A 16,968-nucleotide genomic window follows, 5' to 3' on the forward strand; every position below is an offset into this window, starting at 1 on the left:
TCTAGTACCGAATTCAAGTTCCACTGCATGAACCCAATTTTTAACTGTTTCTGCAGTATCTGCTTTTGTTTTGAGAGGAAAAAACCACGTAACCTTTGTTTTGTCATCCGAGAGACACAGTGCATACCTCGAACCTCCCATGCTAGCAACAGGCATTGGGCCACATAGGTCCATATGCACAAGTTGGAATACTTTGTCAGATTTCCTATCTGAACAGGGATAGCTGCATCTATGAACCTTCGCCCTTTTGCATGCAGTACAATCCAAATACTTAGTACATTTGTTCATTTTGCACCCTTCTGATAATTCAGGTTGCCTTTTAACATACTGAAAATTAATATGTCCCAGACGGCGGTGCCATAAATGGACACAAGAATTATGGGTAGGTGAGTTCACACAACCAGCATGAACCTGTTCAACTTCATCTGGACTTGTCTCAAAATAATATAACCCATCTCTGCATTCCACCTGCAAAAGAGATACGTTATTCTTTGAAATAGTGCAAACCCCATTTTCAAACACAGTTTTAAACCCATTTCTATCAAGTTCTGACACAGACAAAATACACCCCTTCAATCCCTTTAGCACGTAGGCATCAATTTCTGTTTGCAAACATTTCAAGAACACTGTGCCTACGGTCTCTAAGGAACGTTTAGTTGAATCTGCCATTGTCACAACTTTAAGGGTTTGCAAATGTCTGCAATTCTGCAAACGGACACTAGATGGCGCCACCAGGTGGTGAGATGCACCACTGTCAATCAACCAGCGTAGATTGCTGCCTTGGCCACGCCCTTGCATCAACGCCATTGCTGAAGCCATGTGCTGTGTGCTGTGGGAGTAGCCACGACCTCCTCCTCTTCTTCGACGTCCCCTGGAACTCCTTGTCTGGTAACTAGGGGTAACGGCCTTGGTGCTGTCTTGACCAGGTTCACGTGTGCAATTCCTAATTAAATGGGAAGGGGAACCACAGCGAAAACAGTGTCTAGCTGCAAAAGCATTTACTGTGTGCTCAAACTCAGCATCAACACTCTTAGGCACAGCATAACTCCCCTTTAAAGACAGACCTCTTTCTCTTTGCCTTTTATCCTGTTCATCTGCATGCCGAGATGAAATGTATTCAAGGGTTAATTCAGTTGAAGGCATAGCTTCCAAAGTTAGAGCTAGAGTCTCATAGCTTTTATCAAGAGAAGACAACAATATGTATGACTGCTGCTCGATTGAGAAAGGAATGCCCAGCTCTCTTAGTTGATTAAAGGCAGACACCATTTTGGCAATATGTTCTTTTACACACGCTCCTGGTTGGAGACGTAAATCAAACAAACATCTTGTAGCATGGATCTTGGCCCCCGCAGTGTTTCTGGAATTTAGCCGCTGCAGAACCGTCCAGACCTCATGCGTGTTCTTTAACTCAGAAACGTAAGGCATTTGCTCTGGTCCCACTGCCAAAACTAGTAGACCTTGGGCTTTCCTGTCACGTTTCTGTGAAGCTGCTGCTGCTGCTTTGTCTTCTGCAGACGCATCTGCAGGTGCCTGTAAAGGCGGTGCTTCAGTACAACTCCACAACTCTTTTGCTTGCAACCAAACCCTCACTCTAGCCTTCCAATCTTGCCAATTTTCCCCATTGAGTCGCGTAAACGGGACAGAAAAACTTTCCTGGGACTCTGCCATCCTCCCTGGGGCTTAGGAACGATACTCACACACCTGTAGACCGTCTCCCAGCTGCTGAGGTGGCTCCTTGAGGAATAAGACGTCTTCCAGCGAGTACAAACTGCGCAGTGCCTGTTTAAAACTTTTCTAGGCACATTGCAGGACTCAAGCTGCTTTGAAAGCTTTCGTTGTCGGCAACCGCTTCTGACTTCGCTCCAGTCCTTGCATAAATCACTCTGAACTGCACTCCTTAGCTCCTTCTTGACGTACAAACATCCATAACCTGTCCCATTAAACTTTAATTAGTTTAATGTAAATGCCCAGTGCGCTTCCATCGTCACAAGTCCCACTACAGCAGAGTATTTCGCACAGCAGTTGAAGAAGGGCAGGAGAGGCAGTATCTTTTCAAAGAGGAGTCTTGGAGCATGCGGTTTGTAACTCAAAGATAAGGTTTATTTACAAAAACAAAAAACAACCCTGGCGAAGAACCACACATCTCAGCAAACACGCCCAAAAAGGGGGAGAAAAAGGGGAAGAACAAACACACAGGAGACTATTTATACAAACTCATGTTCCTGGAAGCCTAATGACCTCCAGCTGCTCAGTGATTAGAGCGTTTCTGCTACCTTTTAACCCTTTGATAGCAACAAAACTTAGCAAGGACAGTGCCTGCCTAATTTCTAATGGTAGGGAGTTCCTTAGAGTAAGTCTGTTACAATGGAGGCATGACTTCTTGTTGACATGAGTTGTGCTTCTGGTCCATGGGGGACCACACTTCCCCGGGTGATCTCACTGATCAACCTGGGACATATGGGCTAAAGCAGTCAGTAAGGTATCCTGAGCCCAGGTTGTTCAGGACTTTGTACATGGTAGCAGATGGGAAGCCAGTGCAAGTCTTCGAAGTCCGTTGTCATGTGTTGGTGGTAGTCTGTTTCTATCACCAGTCTAGCCAGAACATTCCACAATAGTTGAAGCTTCTGGATGAAACACAAAGGCATAGTCTTGAGGTTATCAATACACATGGAATTTAGTAGCCAGGTCATCCCTAATCAGGAACTGCCACACTTGGTGGGTATCCAAAAAAAGAACTCCCAGTCACTGAGGCCACCAAGTTAGTTCCAGGAGTACCCCCAAACTATGTACCTGCTCCTTCAGGAGGAGTGCAGCCCTATCCAGAGTGGGCAACTGCCCTCTCTCTTGTATCTGGGAACCAGCCTCAGAGTTGGATCCAGGAGCACACCTAGTCTACAAACCTGCTCCATGACAGGAGTACAACCCAATAGGAAGGCAACTGTCCCATTATTGAGACTTGGGAACCACTTACCCGCAGCATCTTCATCTTGCAATGATTCAGACTCATTTTTTTGGCCTTTACCGAGTCCACACTCTGGTCCAGGGCATGCACAGTCTCTCCTGATTCAGATGGGGTGTGAGCCTCTAGGCCAGGAAAGTTTCAAGAGTCTTGGCACTGTGTAGGAATCTAGGCCGCCAAATCCTCTGGGACATCTATTGAAATGCCCCATCCTATCTGCCAGTCAACATGGGATAGGATCATTATAATGAGCCTTTAGCTACTGTCGCTACCCTTTGTCATGTGCACTGGGGACCCAATTATGTGCACCAAGGGTGGAGAGCTCTTACTCCTCTGCAAGAACTGTGTCAACATCTGTTAAAGCTGGGCGGGCTCTCTGCCACAAGCCTACTTTGAACAGACTGTATATTATCAGTACATGTGGGAACATAAATGAGCTGTGTGGAAGTCTGTTGCCATGGAAACCTTCCTCTTTGGGACTGCCTTGATCTACTTGATATGACTGGAGCTGACTTACTGGCCTCTGCAAGAGGGAATGTGGAGTCCCGGGTTCTGTTGCCAGTTTGACTGTGGACCTTTTTTGGCACCTGTTGGCAAAGCCCCTTTAACATTGTGCTTCCGTACTTGTGGCAGCTTTTTGACTCAGGGTTATGAGCATGTTGGGCTGATTCATTATCCGATAATTAATGAGCCAGCAGTGCTTAGGGTCATTATCTTGCAGGGTCAGAGCATGAACATTTGGCAGCAAGCTTGTTTAAAATGGAGGCGCAGAGAGTGCTCTGAGGTGCTAGCCTTTTTAGAGCCACTGCCCTGGGCAATTCAAGAAATCAGCCCTAATTTGGTAGTGATGGAAACTAGAATATTGAGATTACCTTCTTAGAGGCCTATGAATAAATGGAAGGAAGTGTAGAATAGAGCTCCCCCCCTCCCCGGGTTATGACTTTTTGCTTTGTGATGTTTAACTTATTTTTTTAGTTGATGATTTAAGTGTTTTATGAATTGTAATTGTTTTCCTGATTAACAAATAATATTCTATGTTGTTTATGGTGTATTTGTGATGTATTATGCTGTATCATATTATTGTTATTTATTGTTCGTAATTATATTGTTCGTATTATATAAATCTAATAAATCTAATAAATTTATTATATAAATATAATAAATCACATCAAATCAGTGCATTGAGCTCTTACAGTGGGCATTTAGGCTTACTCATGCAGAGGATGAGAGTGCCTTCTGCCATCATTTAGTGCCTTCTGCTAGCTTACCTGACTGGTACACCAACGATGACTATACTTGGACAGAGATAGCCTGGCTTCAGTGATCTTGGTGTGTCTTGGTAACCTAATTCGGTCACTGTGAGGTGTTGTATGTTGGACTGCCTTTGATGATTGTCCAGAAACTCCAGATAGTATAGAATACAGCTGCAAGAGTACTATTTGTTATACGGGACTGCCTCTCCTGGTATGCCCCACGAAGGACCTTAAGGTCCACATATAGCAACACCCTAGAGGTCCTGGGCCCTAAGGAAGTTAGATTAGCTTCAACCAGAGCCAGGGCCTTCTCAACTCTGGCTCCGGCCTGGTGGAATGCTCTGTCTCATGAGACCAGGGCCCTGCGGGATCTGATTTCTTTCCGCAGGGCCTGTAAGACAGAGTTGTTCCACCTGGCCTTTGGCTTAGAATCAGTTTGATTCCCTCCCCCTCTTTCTTTTTCCTTTCTCCTCCTATGAAGAGACTGCATCCTAATGTTTTATTTAATGTTGTATCTTAATCTTTTAAATTGTATTTTAATCAACTTGTTTTTATTATTGGTTGTTAGCTGCCCTGAGCCCGGTCTTGGCTGGGGAGGGCAGGGTATAAATAAAAAAATATTATTATTATTATTTGGGGCTGGGTACTATGAGCCTATTATGCCAACTACACTGGTGCCCAGCGTGTTGCCAAGCCCAAATCAGAGTGCTGATTCTGACCTTCCAAGTCCTTCATAGTTTGGGATTGCAGTATCTGAAAAACTGCTTTCCCTCCTTATGTACCTATATACTCTGAGATCAACAATGGGGATCCTTCTCTGAGTGCCACCACAGCTGAGATACAACAGGTGACTACGAAAAAAACCTGGGCTGCTCAGTAGTGGCTTGCCAGAGAGGTTCTCTCTGCTGCCTAGCTAGACGTCTTTTCGTCCCCAGGCAAAACCCTTTCATATTCTCACAGGTTTTTAAAATCTGTCGCTTTTAATTTCTTTATCTACTCCCCCCCCCCCTTTTGTATGTGTGCTTGTTTTCTTTTCTGGAATTTGTTTTCCTATCTGAAATGTTGCTGCCTCTTTTAATGCTGTTTCTGTATTGCATTTATTTTTTGTGATTTTTTCTTGTTTTAATATTTCTTTGCCCATAACCCAAAGAATAACTAAAGCAAACAGGCAAGCAAGCAAACAAACAAACAAATAAATGGATACAATTTTAAACAGTAGATGGGAAGATATAATAATTCCTGGGTGTAGGAAACTATCTTATCAGGACTAGTCTAGCCTATTGCTTGCTGTGATGGTTTCTGCTCAGGGTTGTTTTTGTTGGACTTCTGGGAGCATTCGGAAAATATGGTTCTCTACCTGCTGTCAGAAGTTCACCTTTATTTTGCTTCATGTGTAAACCAGACCTTGATCTGTGGCATTGGGAGACCAAACATTCATTTGCAAACAGTTAACAGCAGGCTTTCAGGCTCCCTCCTAGTAATGCCGAGTATTCAAAGCCTTCACACCTGCTCAGGAAATGATGCTGTCCTGCCCATCTTGCTTCCCAAATATCTTTTCCAGTTTCCTCCAATTCAGCTGTTTGTGCTTCCAGCTCATCTCTGAGCATGTTTCCAATTTAGCTCCCTGATACGCTGCCTCATCAGAATAAATCTGTGCCAAGATACTTACTTCAGTTCTTGCCCTGAGAAATCACCAAACAGTTTAAGTCACGAGTCCTGCCTTTAGTTAGAGGGGACACAGAGGATTGTTACTCCTTATATTATTGCCTCTATGAGGAGGCAAAAATAGCAAGTCATATATGCTTGTTTCTCTACTGTTCAGCTCTGCCAGCTAGGTCTGGAGACAAGTATAAAGAAACTGGGTGACATTTCTGAATGTTAGGTGTCTTGAGATTTATCCTACCCCGAGAGTGCCCACTCATACATCACCAAGAAAGAGTAAACCTTACCAAAAAGCGGTAAAAAAACCCATACAAACCTGTAGTAAATCTGTATGTGCTAATTCATATGTATCGATGCAGATTTAGAAAGAACTGATATTTTAGGTAAAAGTACAATATATCTATCTCATCCATAGTGGGAAAGATTGACCAGGTGACCTGTGTGCCTCTCAGTCCACTGCTGAGGGGCAACTTCAAAGACAACCCCCCCCCCTTGGTTCTTTATCTTTAAACTGGATTCTGACCAGACAGCCCAAATAGAAAACTGTCCTCTCCATAGGGGTGCCCAAACTTTTTTCAAAGAGGGCCAGATTTGATGAAGTGAACATGCGTGAGGGCCAACCAAAGTTGTTGAAATTTTTTTAGGATTGAAGTTGTTGAGCATTTTTTACAATTTTACCCCAAAGTTGCTGAGCTTTTTAAAGGATTTTTACCCCAGAACATATACGACCAGCGGGCTGGATTAGGCCCCTGAAACGGACTTTGGACATGCCTGCCATAGTAGGACACATGGCCAGCCTATCTGCCCCATGGAAGCTGGCAAGCATTAGGTTGTGGCAATGAAGACAGAGAAAGTGTTGTGAATCCATGGTTCCATGGCAATGCTGAATCTTTACCTTCCTGCGTACATGGTCATGCTGTGTGAGTGCTGAACTGTGAGGCTGGGCTAGCATATTCTTGAAGCGCCATCAGTGGCCACATCATAGCAAGAGCACACCTCAGTGAGGGAGAGGTGTCAGTGGTTCCACACACAGCAAGAGGGCTGGAACTCAGGGCAGTGGTGGAGCTGACATGTCAGCATCTGATATGTGCCTTCCTTCCTTCCTTTCCTGCCTGTTAACCAACTGAACATCAGACTGTACTCTTAACTACTCTAGAGCTAAAATAAAGGTCCTGTTCTGTGTGAGAGGGAAATTGCAGTTGCATCATCACTATTACAATTTGACAGACCAAGGCTGAATCCTGCTAGGGAGCGCCTTTCCTCATTGTGGTCCCATCAAATATCATACCAGACTCGTGTCCTGTTCTGATTGGCCTGTTAAGCTACAAAAATATGCTACCAGCTTATACAGTGGTACCTCGGGTTAAGAACTTAATTTGTTCTGGAGGTCCGTTCTTAACCTGAAACTGTTCTTAAGCTGAGGTACCACTTTACCTAATGGGGCCTCCCGCTGCCGCCGCACGATTTCTGTTCTCATCCTGAAGCAAAGTTCTTAACCCAAGGTACTATTTCTGGGTTAGCTGAGTCTGTAACCTGAAGTGTCTGTAACCTGAAGCGTCTGTAACCCGAGGTACCACTGTATAGGATTCTGACTGCAGTTGACCAAGTGGGCCAGGGGAGGCTATCAGTGATCATCACTGGAGCAGGATGTTCCTAGGGACAGTAGAAGCTGCCACCAGTATATAATGTATCGAGCAGTGGTGAGAAACTTGGCACCCTCCATATGTTGTTGGACTCTTGCTCCCATTGGCCGCAGCATGGTCCACGGTCAGGGATAATGGGAGTTGTAGTCCAACTGCATTGGCCGGAGATGGTGGGGAGGCACAGGTTCCCCAGCCCAATATAGGCTTTCCAAGAGTTCTTTTATTGGCGGCTAAAATAAGGAAATGATTTACAGTAGCCTTGGTGAGAGAATAACTGGTGGCTGTGCAAGTATTGTCAGTTTTGGAGCTCCTCCTTTGCCATCCAGCGTGTTTATTTTCGTTTTCCACCCTACTGCCTGAGGCAGGAGGAGGAGCTAGATATGGGAGTCAGCTTGTCATCAGAGGAGAATAACTTAGGCTTCTGTGAGGAGCAGGTCTGGGTGGATCCTGCCTCCTTGTTGGGAGTTGCTTCTTCCTGCTGAAGCATCTCCCGCATTTGGACTCTGCTCTGGCTGGGTGAGTAAATAGGTCAGTAAAAGGGATACAGGAGACGGGGCCCGTAGTTAGCTGTAGAGCAGGGGTGGGGACCTTGCAGCCCTCCAGATGTTGTTGGGCATTTATGCCCATCAGCCTCAACTAGCAAGGCCAGTGGTCAGGATTGATGGGAGTTGTAGGCCAACAACAGCTTCTGCACTCCCTACCCCTCCCGTAATATCAGTGGCTTCTATTGGTGTGCTTGACTACCAAAGCTTAAGAGGACTTGTTTCCTAGCATGGTGTCACTAGGAACTGGTGTGAGGACCTTTCGCTGACAGGAATGGATTGGGATAGATTTTTAGCCTGCTGTCCCTACAGGCTGGTGGGAACAAACATATCAATAACTTGTGTGCCTGTGTGACTTCTTTTGGCAGTGCTGGCATTCCGCTTGTCGTTAAATCTCCATGGCAACAGCACAGGCTTCTCATGTGACCTGTGACCCTGGCAATTGTCTTTTTGATCCTTACTCTCTGGATTCTGAGCCTGACGACGGCAGCATGGGCAGCGTGGGCAGCCTAGTAGAGAAACAGGATTTCTTGCCAACTGCTCCAGGAGGTCTGCGCGGCATGCGTCAGCCAGATGGGCTGCTCCGGAAAGGAATGTCACAGCGTGAAGTTTTTGGCTACTTGCATGGGGGCAAGCGGGACACCCGGGCTGAGAAGAAGCACCAGTCGTCTGGAGGTGGCTTTAAACGGGACTATGAGAGTGACCGGGAGAACCAGTCCCCCGAGCGGTATTTCCGGGACAATCAACGGGCAGCTGATTTCTCCAAAAGCTCCTTGCCTGAACGTGGACGCTTTGACAAGGTGAGCAAGCTGGGGGTGTGGTTTTAGGAAGGAAGAGAGAGTTTCTTGGCAGAGACTGATTGGAAGGGGAATGGGGTGGGGCTTCTTGGCATAAATCCAATGCATTTTCCCACCAGTAGTCCTACAGTATTTCTGATGTGTTGAAACAGAAAGCCTTTAGCTGTACATAGGGTCCAGCAGTGTGTGATGTGGGGATATTGGATTAATGGGGTGTTTTGGAGGTCAGGAACTTGCAGTCCTCCAGGTGTTGTTGGACTCTAACTCCCATTAGCCAAAGCAAACGGTCAGGGCTGTTGAGAGCTGTAATCAAACAATATATGGGGGGGGGCACAGGTTCTCCACCACTGCATTGGAGCATAGGAGGAGCTAATGGACCCGGAGGGACCTAGATCTAAGGAGATGCTGTTTATAGTGGACAGAACAACTAGATTGGCTACTGTTGCTGTACTGTTGCTATCGGTGGACCCTAGGATACACTTGGCCTCATGGCCACCAAATTCCACATCGTCTCCAGTATGCTGCTGCTGCTGGCCAGGGAGTGCCCAGCCTCCTTGGTCAAAGAAGTAGGCTGCCCTGGCCTGAAACTTGTTCTTCTTTAAGGCCTATGCCATTTATCTTCAACATCTGAACGAGGAAGTAGTTGAGGGGCGATCAGTAGGGAAAACCAATCTATATAACAGGGCAGCAACCCTTTTTTAGACCAAGGGCTACAATCCTTTTGGGGCTACAGGCCAGTGTTGGGTGGGGCCAGAGGCAGAAGTGGGCAGAGCAACAACAAATGTGAATTTTACTTTTGTGCAGGTGGCTAGTTTCCAGGTGGCAAGCGACAAGTATTATCAATTTCAATCAAGCACACGCTGCAGCCAAGCAAAAACATTCAGGGCAGTATTTCCCACCCCCAATAACCATCACTTTATTAATGCAGCAAAATGAGTACAGTGGTACCTTGGGTTAATTACTTAATTCGTTCCGGAGGTCTGTTCTTAACCTGAAACTGTTCTTAACCTGAAGCACCACTTTAGCTAATGGGGCCTCCCGCTGCCGCCGGAGCACGATTTCTGTTCTCATCCTGAAGCAAAGTTATTAAACCAAAGTACTATTTCTGGGTTAGCAGAGTCTGTAACCTGAAGTGTATGTAACCTGAAGCATATGTAACCCAAGGTACCACTGTACTCCTAAGGCATGTGCAAATGGATCTGCATTGTCTGAGAAAATAGTCTTCTCTGATGAGGGAGTGCACCTCATCATCTGTTTGGTATCTTCTGAGCTCCGAGTGTTGGCAACGCTGATGAACGAACAGTAGACAACAACCCAGGCTCACCACTTTAGCTTCAGCATCAAGTCACACATACTGAAAATCATTCCCAGTAGATTCATGTAGTCTGGTGTGGGGTCTTCCAGGATAGGGTTGTTCTCTGTGGACAGAGGTTTGTATCTGAGAATGTGATTTGGCCACTGTGGGTTCATTATGTTGTTACTGGCCATTGTGCATTGCCTATGGCTACTCTGAACAGCCCCCATCGCAACACTAGCTTCCGCTTCTCTCACTACTCAGAGCAGTATTAAAAGAAATAATTTCATGAGCAGAACTACTTCTGCTTGCACAATGGGACTCCCACCCCCCACCATGTGAGGTGTGCGCCTCCCCAGATTTGCTCCGGAGTGTTGGGGCAACCCCTAAATCAGATTTGGGGGACAGGGTGGAGGGAGAAGAGGGGGAGATTGTTGCACAGGGAGAATTCCGTGTGCTGATGGAATGTTCACCTGAGCACCATATTGAATTCCACCATAGCGCTATATTGAATTCCATCCTTGAGGCAGGTCCAGTAGCGGGTGTGGCTGAGGAAGGGTGTGTGGCTTGAGAAGAGTCCCAGTGGCCAGATAAGAGACCTGGAGGACCACAGTTGCCCCCTAGGCCTGCTGTTTTGCACCCCTGCTATATAGAACCAACTCTATAAATTGTGGCAAGAACACGTTGACCTCCTTCCATCCCTGCTTTGCTCATGGGCTGATGTACCTGCTAATGGCTCTTGTGTTCCTTCCAGTGTCGGATAAGACCCTCTGCCTTCAAGGTGGTGTCTGGGAAGAGCTTGTTGTCCATGCCGGGGCTGTCATCAGCCAAAGGCCAGAAGCTGTCCAAGAGCAACGGGAGCCTGCACACGCTGCTGACCCAGAGCAGCACCAGCAGCTCCTCGCAACGCGGCCCTCTCCGCAGCCACCTGCTGCACACCATCAGCCTGGACGAGAGCACCAACTCTATCCAAAGCTTCCCTACCTACACTCCCCGTTTCAAACCTGCTCCAACCCAGCTCAGTGCTTCCGTAGGCCACATCAACCACATTGGCGGTTCCTTAGACAGGGCTTCTCGGGGGCCACGGGACCCTTTGGCTGTAGACAAAGCACCTCTGTCTTGCAAGAGCCTCAGCCGCCTGCAGAGCTCTGGGGAACCACCCCCTCCGTATGAACCCACATACTCCTTGGAAGATGTGGTGAAGCAGCTCGAGGACCGGCTGACTGAGAAGGGCATGGAGCTCCGCCAGCTTAAGAGAAATCTGAGTGAGAATGATGATCCCTTCACACAGGTGGGTGGATTTTCACCACAGGATGGGCTTACTTGGTCCTGTGGAAACTACAGTCTGCTCTCCCTTTCCTTATTTTGCCTTCTCTTTTTTGGATCTTGCATCATCTTCCGTTCCTAAAGCATCCGATCCTTAATTTGCATCCCACATACATCACTGTCAGCCATGTCACCCTTCTCTAGGCTTGCTAGTAGCCACTTTCCTGGATGCCTGTGGTGAATAAGAATGGCCTCAAGGCAATGGAGAAGCTTTTCTATGGAGTAAGAAAGCTGGTTGCTCCTACACTGCTTTCAGGCTTTCAAAGTGCCATACAGATTACTAACATGGGTATGTTGGGGCAGGTGGACTAGTAACAGTACTTCATTGCAAGCCTGCTTATTTGCAAATCTCTCAGTGTCTGATTTCCACTCCTATCTGGAACCAATTCCTGCCACCAATCTAATCCTGAGCTACTTTGAAAGAAAGGGTGGGATATAAATTTAATTAAAGAATTCCTTGCACATTCCTCATAAAGTATATAACAGAAATAGAGGAAAGGAAAAAATAGTTTACATAGGAGATGTGTGTGAAGTACCGTGTGTGCCAGTGGAAGGAAGGAGTAGAGCATGTAATCGTCGTGGTGAAGCTTTTCCACACAGAAATGGGTTATATTGAAATGCGTGTTGATGAGGGATCTCCTCTGTGGAGCAGACTGTAGAGCTGAGAAGTTGAGCTCCAATTTTTCTGCCTGGTCTGATTTTATTTATTTTACTATATGTATATGATCATTGAAAAACATCTTATCTTACATTGGTCCCAGCACCAGTGTCAAGGGAGCTGAACTCCCCACAGTGAAAGACAATGGCCAAATTGTGTTACAGGCAGGGGTTTAAAAACAATTGTGCAATTATGTTCATAAAAGTGACTTGCCCAATTGTCCCTATGTGAATAATTTGTGTGGTCTAAAATATTAAAGAACTACTTTTGGGGGCAAACTTTTCTGCTTGATTTCCTTGAAGGAATTCTTAGCCTCCCTAGGCTGTCAGGTAAATGATGCTTCATAGCCCCTTTTTGTTTTACTTGGTTTTGTTTTGAAAGTCTTCTTTTTTGTTGATGATGTGGAGAGCACAATAGAGTGAAAAAGTGAACTGCTCAGATAATATTGCAGGGTTTTGCTGCCCATCCATATCTTCTGTTTGGAACATGCAGTCTTACTGAGTGTCAAGCTATGCTCTGGGGACAGAATGACTTGGCAGTTCTGCTGTCACTGGACTGTGTTTTGCTCTACCATCCTTAAAGTGCCAAGGAGTTACACATCATGAATAATGGAAAGCTGCTCCTTTTCTGAATCATAACATATGTTAATTAAGTTTATACAGTCATACATATTCAGGGTGATTATAAATGAGCTGACTTATTCTGAAGCAGGCAGCCTCTTCTTACCAGTCCTGTCTATAAACAGACTGGCAGCAGAATCTCAGGATGTAGACTCTCCCCAGTTCTGCTATCTGGATCCTTTCAGAGGTAACCAATGTGGTCTCTCTAGATGTTTCCATACTACAACTCCCATCATCCATGACCATTGGCCATGCTGGCTGGGGTTGATGGGGGCTTGGAATCCAACATCTGCAGGGTACTGTGTTGGCTATGCCTTTTACCTTGTGATGCTATGGACTTAAACTGAGACATTTAAAGAATGAGTCCTAGAGTAGAATAGATTTGCCTTCCATAGAAAGCCTGAGCTTTCTGGATTGGGATAACCTTTGGACTGAGAAAAGCCACTGATTTGCCAACTGAATTTGGCCATTCATCTCAAGGGCTGACGTAAGACCCCTCCATGATCTTCTCTCATTTTGACAGATGTTTGAGGATAAACAGCGCTTGTGGATGGATGAGCTGGATGAACTGAAGCAGATGTATGTAGCCAAGCTGCAGCAAGTGATGCAACAGGCCCAACGCAGCCAGCGGGCACTTCAGCTGCAGCTCTACAAAGCTCAGCAGGAAAAGAAACGGCTGCAAGAAGAGCTGGACCTTCAGCAGAGGCAGTGCGAGGAGCTGAGGCTGCAGCAGCAACAGGCAGAGCGCCTGAGCCCCAAGTTGGAGGAGACCCAGTGGGAGGTGAGTGGGGGAAACCCATACAGAGCACGGTGCCAATGTCCACTGTGATCCTGGCTCTTCTTTGCTCCTCAGCATGCTCATATTCTACTGGTGTCCATGCATCCCCATCTGGGAGTGGAGGCTGCCAGTTCTATTGAACTCTGGTGTTTTTGCAAAGCAGATCAATTCTTACTAGACAGCTGGCAAAGTTTTTGTGGCTACTGCTTCCCTCTTGCCAAGCTGTAGAACTAAGTTTTCACATGCAAAGCCTTATGTTCACAATCCTATCTGAGCAACTCCCAACATCTCCCTTTCTCTCTAGTCTTTGTTGTTGCTTGGTTGACTTTGCTGTGGGCATGACATTGTCCTTTGGAAATATTCCAACCCTTTCCCTCTGCTGTGCTGCAGCACCCAGGATCCAACAGCTCACTGCTTCTCTTTGTCTAGTCTTATCCCCTGTTCTCACCCTAATGTACTGTTTTGACAGGTCTGTCAGAAGACTGCAGAGATTTCATTGCTCAAGCAGCAGTTCCGAGATGCCCAGGAGGAGATAGCCCAGAAACTGGGTGAAATCTTCAGCTTGAAAACACAGCTGCGGGAGGTCCGAACAGAGCTGCAAGCCAAGGACTCACAACTGGCACAGTTGGGGGACTCTTTCCAAACCTTGCCAGAGCGCAGCTCCCCTGTTCCTCCACGGGACTCTCCCATGCAAGCATGCCAGGACTTTTTGGGTTGTGAAACAGATGACTCTAAAAGTCAGGGGATGCAGGGGGAGAGCTCAGAGGGCGCTGAGTGGCTATGGGGAGAATTGCTGCGCGAGAGGCGCCAGGCCCAGCTACAAGCTGCAAACTTTGAGCAGGAGCGGAAAACTTGGCAAAAGGAGAAGGAAAAAGTCCTGCGCTACCAGCGGGAGATTCAGGCCAGCTATATGGAGATGTACTACCGGAACCAGACACTGGAGAGGCAGCTAAGTGAGTTCCGGCAGTTCCAAGCTGAGCCCAGAAGTATCAGCTCGGAGCCACCTTGGATTGAAAGAGTTGAGTCCTCAAAGATCTGAACAGTATGCAAGGGGCTCTGTGCTGGAATTACAAAGGGGAGAGGTACCACACAGCAGCATGGACCTTAGGGTTTTGGTAGAAGTGGTTAAACTAAAGGGCTGGTTAACCTCGCCCATAGAGGATTTTGAAGACTGCTGCTGTCCATGGAATGGAATCCCAGCATTGCACCTGGCATTTTCTGTCCGTCCAGGTAGGCCTTTGCCTCCCTGTCACTGCTGTTTTGGAGGGCAGAATGCTTTCCTGTTGTGTCCTGCTTTGTGCCCACACTGGCACTGTCTGTCAGGATGGAAGGCTTGTTATTGTGGAATGTGAACAGCCACGATTGGGAGCTATGGCCCTTCTTGAAAAGATCTGAAGAAGAATGTGCAAATGATGGTGCCACCAAGTAGTGAGCCCTTCGTGGAGCTTTGGCTGTCTCTCTTCACAACTTGAGACTTGGCCTGTTGTGCTGAGAAGCAGCGGTGGGGCAAGCTTACAACACAAGGCCCACACAACTGGAGCTTCTAAGACAGGCACAGCATGAGGACCAGCGGCAGAGCAAACCGATCGGGCACCTGGGGTAGCGCGCGTGCCCTGTGCCTGCGGGGCAGGGCCAGCCAGGACAGGACACTCTGCAGTGCCTCTGAGGAGTCTGCCTGCCTCCTCCCACTCAGCCATCCTACAGCTGAGGGGGAGGTGTGGGCAGACCGTTTCGGGTAGCATGGAGCCTGCGGGTGCCCAAGCCACCGCGTCACTCCCAGGCCCCGTAGTGAGTGCTGCCTGGCATTTTGTGTCTCCCCTCAGTGGTGACACCAGGGCCCACCCATCCCACCGCACCCCTCCCCCCCCTCCGCTGAGAATGTTGAGAGCCAACCTACCTCAGCATGAGCCTTGCCCTGTAGGATTTGTTTACTCTCCATCTGGCTTCTCACCACCAGGGGCGGAAGAATGACAAAAGAGGGGGGTGACAAAATGTGGGGTGGCACTCACCACGGGGCCTGCAGTGTGCCCGACCCACACGTCTCTCCTGGGAGTAACAAAGTGGCTTGGGCGCCCACAGGCTCCACGCTACCCCAAACGGTCTGCCTGCCACCTCCCCCTCAGCTGTAGGGCGGCTGAGTGGGAGGAGGCAGGCAGACTCCTTGGAGGCCCCGCGGAGTGTCCTGCTCCGGCTGGTGGTGCCCCTGGGCACAGGGCATGTGCGCTGCCCCAGGCACCCGATTGGCTTGCTCCGCTGCTGGTCCTCATGCTGTGCCTGTCTTAGAAGCTCCAGTTGTGTGTGCCTTGTATTGTAAGTGACAAAATGTTCAGCTCCAGAATGCGTAAGTCTGGTCCAAAAGCTCACTGAAAGCCAAACCAATTGGGCTCATCAATCCAGAGGGCAGGCAGGGTCATCTGGGCTTGGGCCAGTTTCTCCATAGGCAATGGGGAGAATGGGGGGTGGGACTGTTCTGTCCCTCTGTTCTGTTGCTGCTTGGTGCCCCAGTTTTTGGATTTGAAGGTTCTGGGCCAGAGTGATGAGTCCTGAAATGGAAGTTCTACCTGGCAATTCCTGGAATAAAAATCTGCCTGACACCTTTGGCTCCACGTTTGTTGCTTTCTCTTTTCACTGTAGCATCCCCTAACATTTCTGCTATTGTTGACCATGGCATTTATACTGTAATGAACGTTCAATACACATGCTTACGTTGCTCCACAACCAGTTCTTGCAGTCTAACCTAGGCCAGATAGAGCAGTGAGAAGAAATGGGGCCGTGCATAAGACAAGAATGGAGATGACTCTCTTGCCTCTGTTTCTTCGGTAGGGAGGTGGGTGGGTGGGTAGGTAGGGGGTGGTGATAAAAGGGAATCTTCTTGAAGCATTTTTCTGAATTCAAGGGTGGAAAGTCATTTTAATCCTTTATCTGGACTGCAATCTGAGATGATGGAGAAAGGATTGATTGTGGTTTCTAGCATCCTGCAGCTTCTCTTCCTGCTTTAGAACAGGGTTTGCTCACCCTACTGGTGTGTGAGGTGAGCACAGAGAGTTTGGCATGCCCAAGCCATTTGAATTCAGGAAATGTACAGCGTAACTAGCAAGAGCAGAAAACAAAATAATTATCTGCTGGCTGGTAGAGGATTTGACAGATCGGATGACCAAATATTGTGCTGGGTGTGGGATATCCAGTCTTATATAACACAGCTTCCTTTCCTGCAAAAATTTCTCTAAATTATACTGCAACTGAAGCAGCTAAGCAATTTAATTTATTAGCCTGAGAAACTGGCTGAGCTTCACTGTGGCCCCGCCACCTCTAGAAATCTAATGTATTTATTGGATACCTATGATGTGTACTTGGCTCATGTCCAAGCCACAAGCCACAAGACAAAGGCCTGGGTTAGTGAATGGTGGAATGGAAATTAATGAAGAAATTGCAAAAT

At 47.3% G+C, this 16,968-nt stretch overlaps 1 protein-coding gene across 3 annotated transcripts in view; it reads left to right on the forward strand.

Annotated features, from left to right (window-relative positions):
• N4BP3 (NEDD4 binding protein 3) overlaps positions 1-16,126 on the forward strand; it is a 30,491-nt gene extending 14,365 nt beyond the window's left edge. The window contains exons 2-6 of one of the 3 annotated variants that reach the window (XR_014561145.1): positions 8,428-8,859; positions 10,905-11,441; positions 13,278-13,535; positions 14,002-15,188; positions 15,656-16,126. Coding sequence is in view for 1 of the 3 variants with exons in the window: in XM_083726376.1 (XP_083582502.1) it covers positions 8,458-8,859; positions 10,905-11,441; positions 13,278-13,535; positions 14,002-14,571 (1,767 nt within the window). In the remaining 2 variants the exon portion in view is untranslated. Of the gene's footprint in view, positions 1-7,501; positions 8,034-8,427; positions 8,860-10,904; positions 11,442-13,277; positions 13,536-14,001; positions 15,189-15,655 lie in introns of those variants that run through there. The other 2 variants (XR_014561146.1, XM_083726376.1) reach the window with 2 other exon arrangements.
• The last annotated feature ends 842 nt before the right edge of the window (positions 16,127-16,968 follow it).

This window comes from Podarcis gaigeae (assembly GCF_964106915.1).
Source record: "Podarcis gaigeae genome assembly, chromosome: 2".
Classification (NCBI taxonomy): domain Eukaryota; kingdom Metazoa; phylum Chordata; class Lepidosauria; order Squamata; family Lacertidae; genus Podarcis; species Podarcis gaigeae.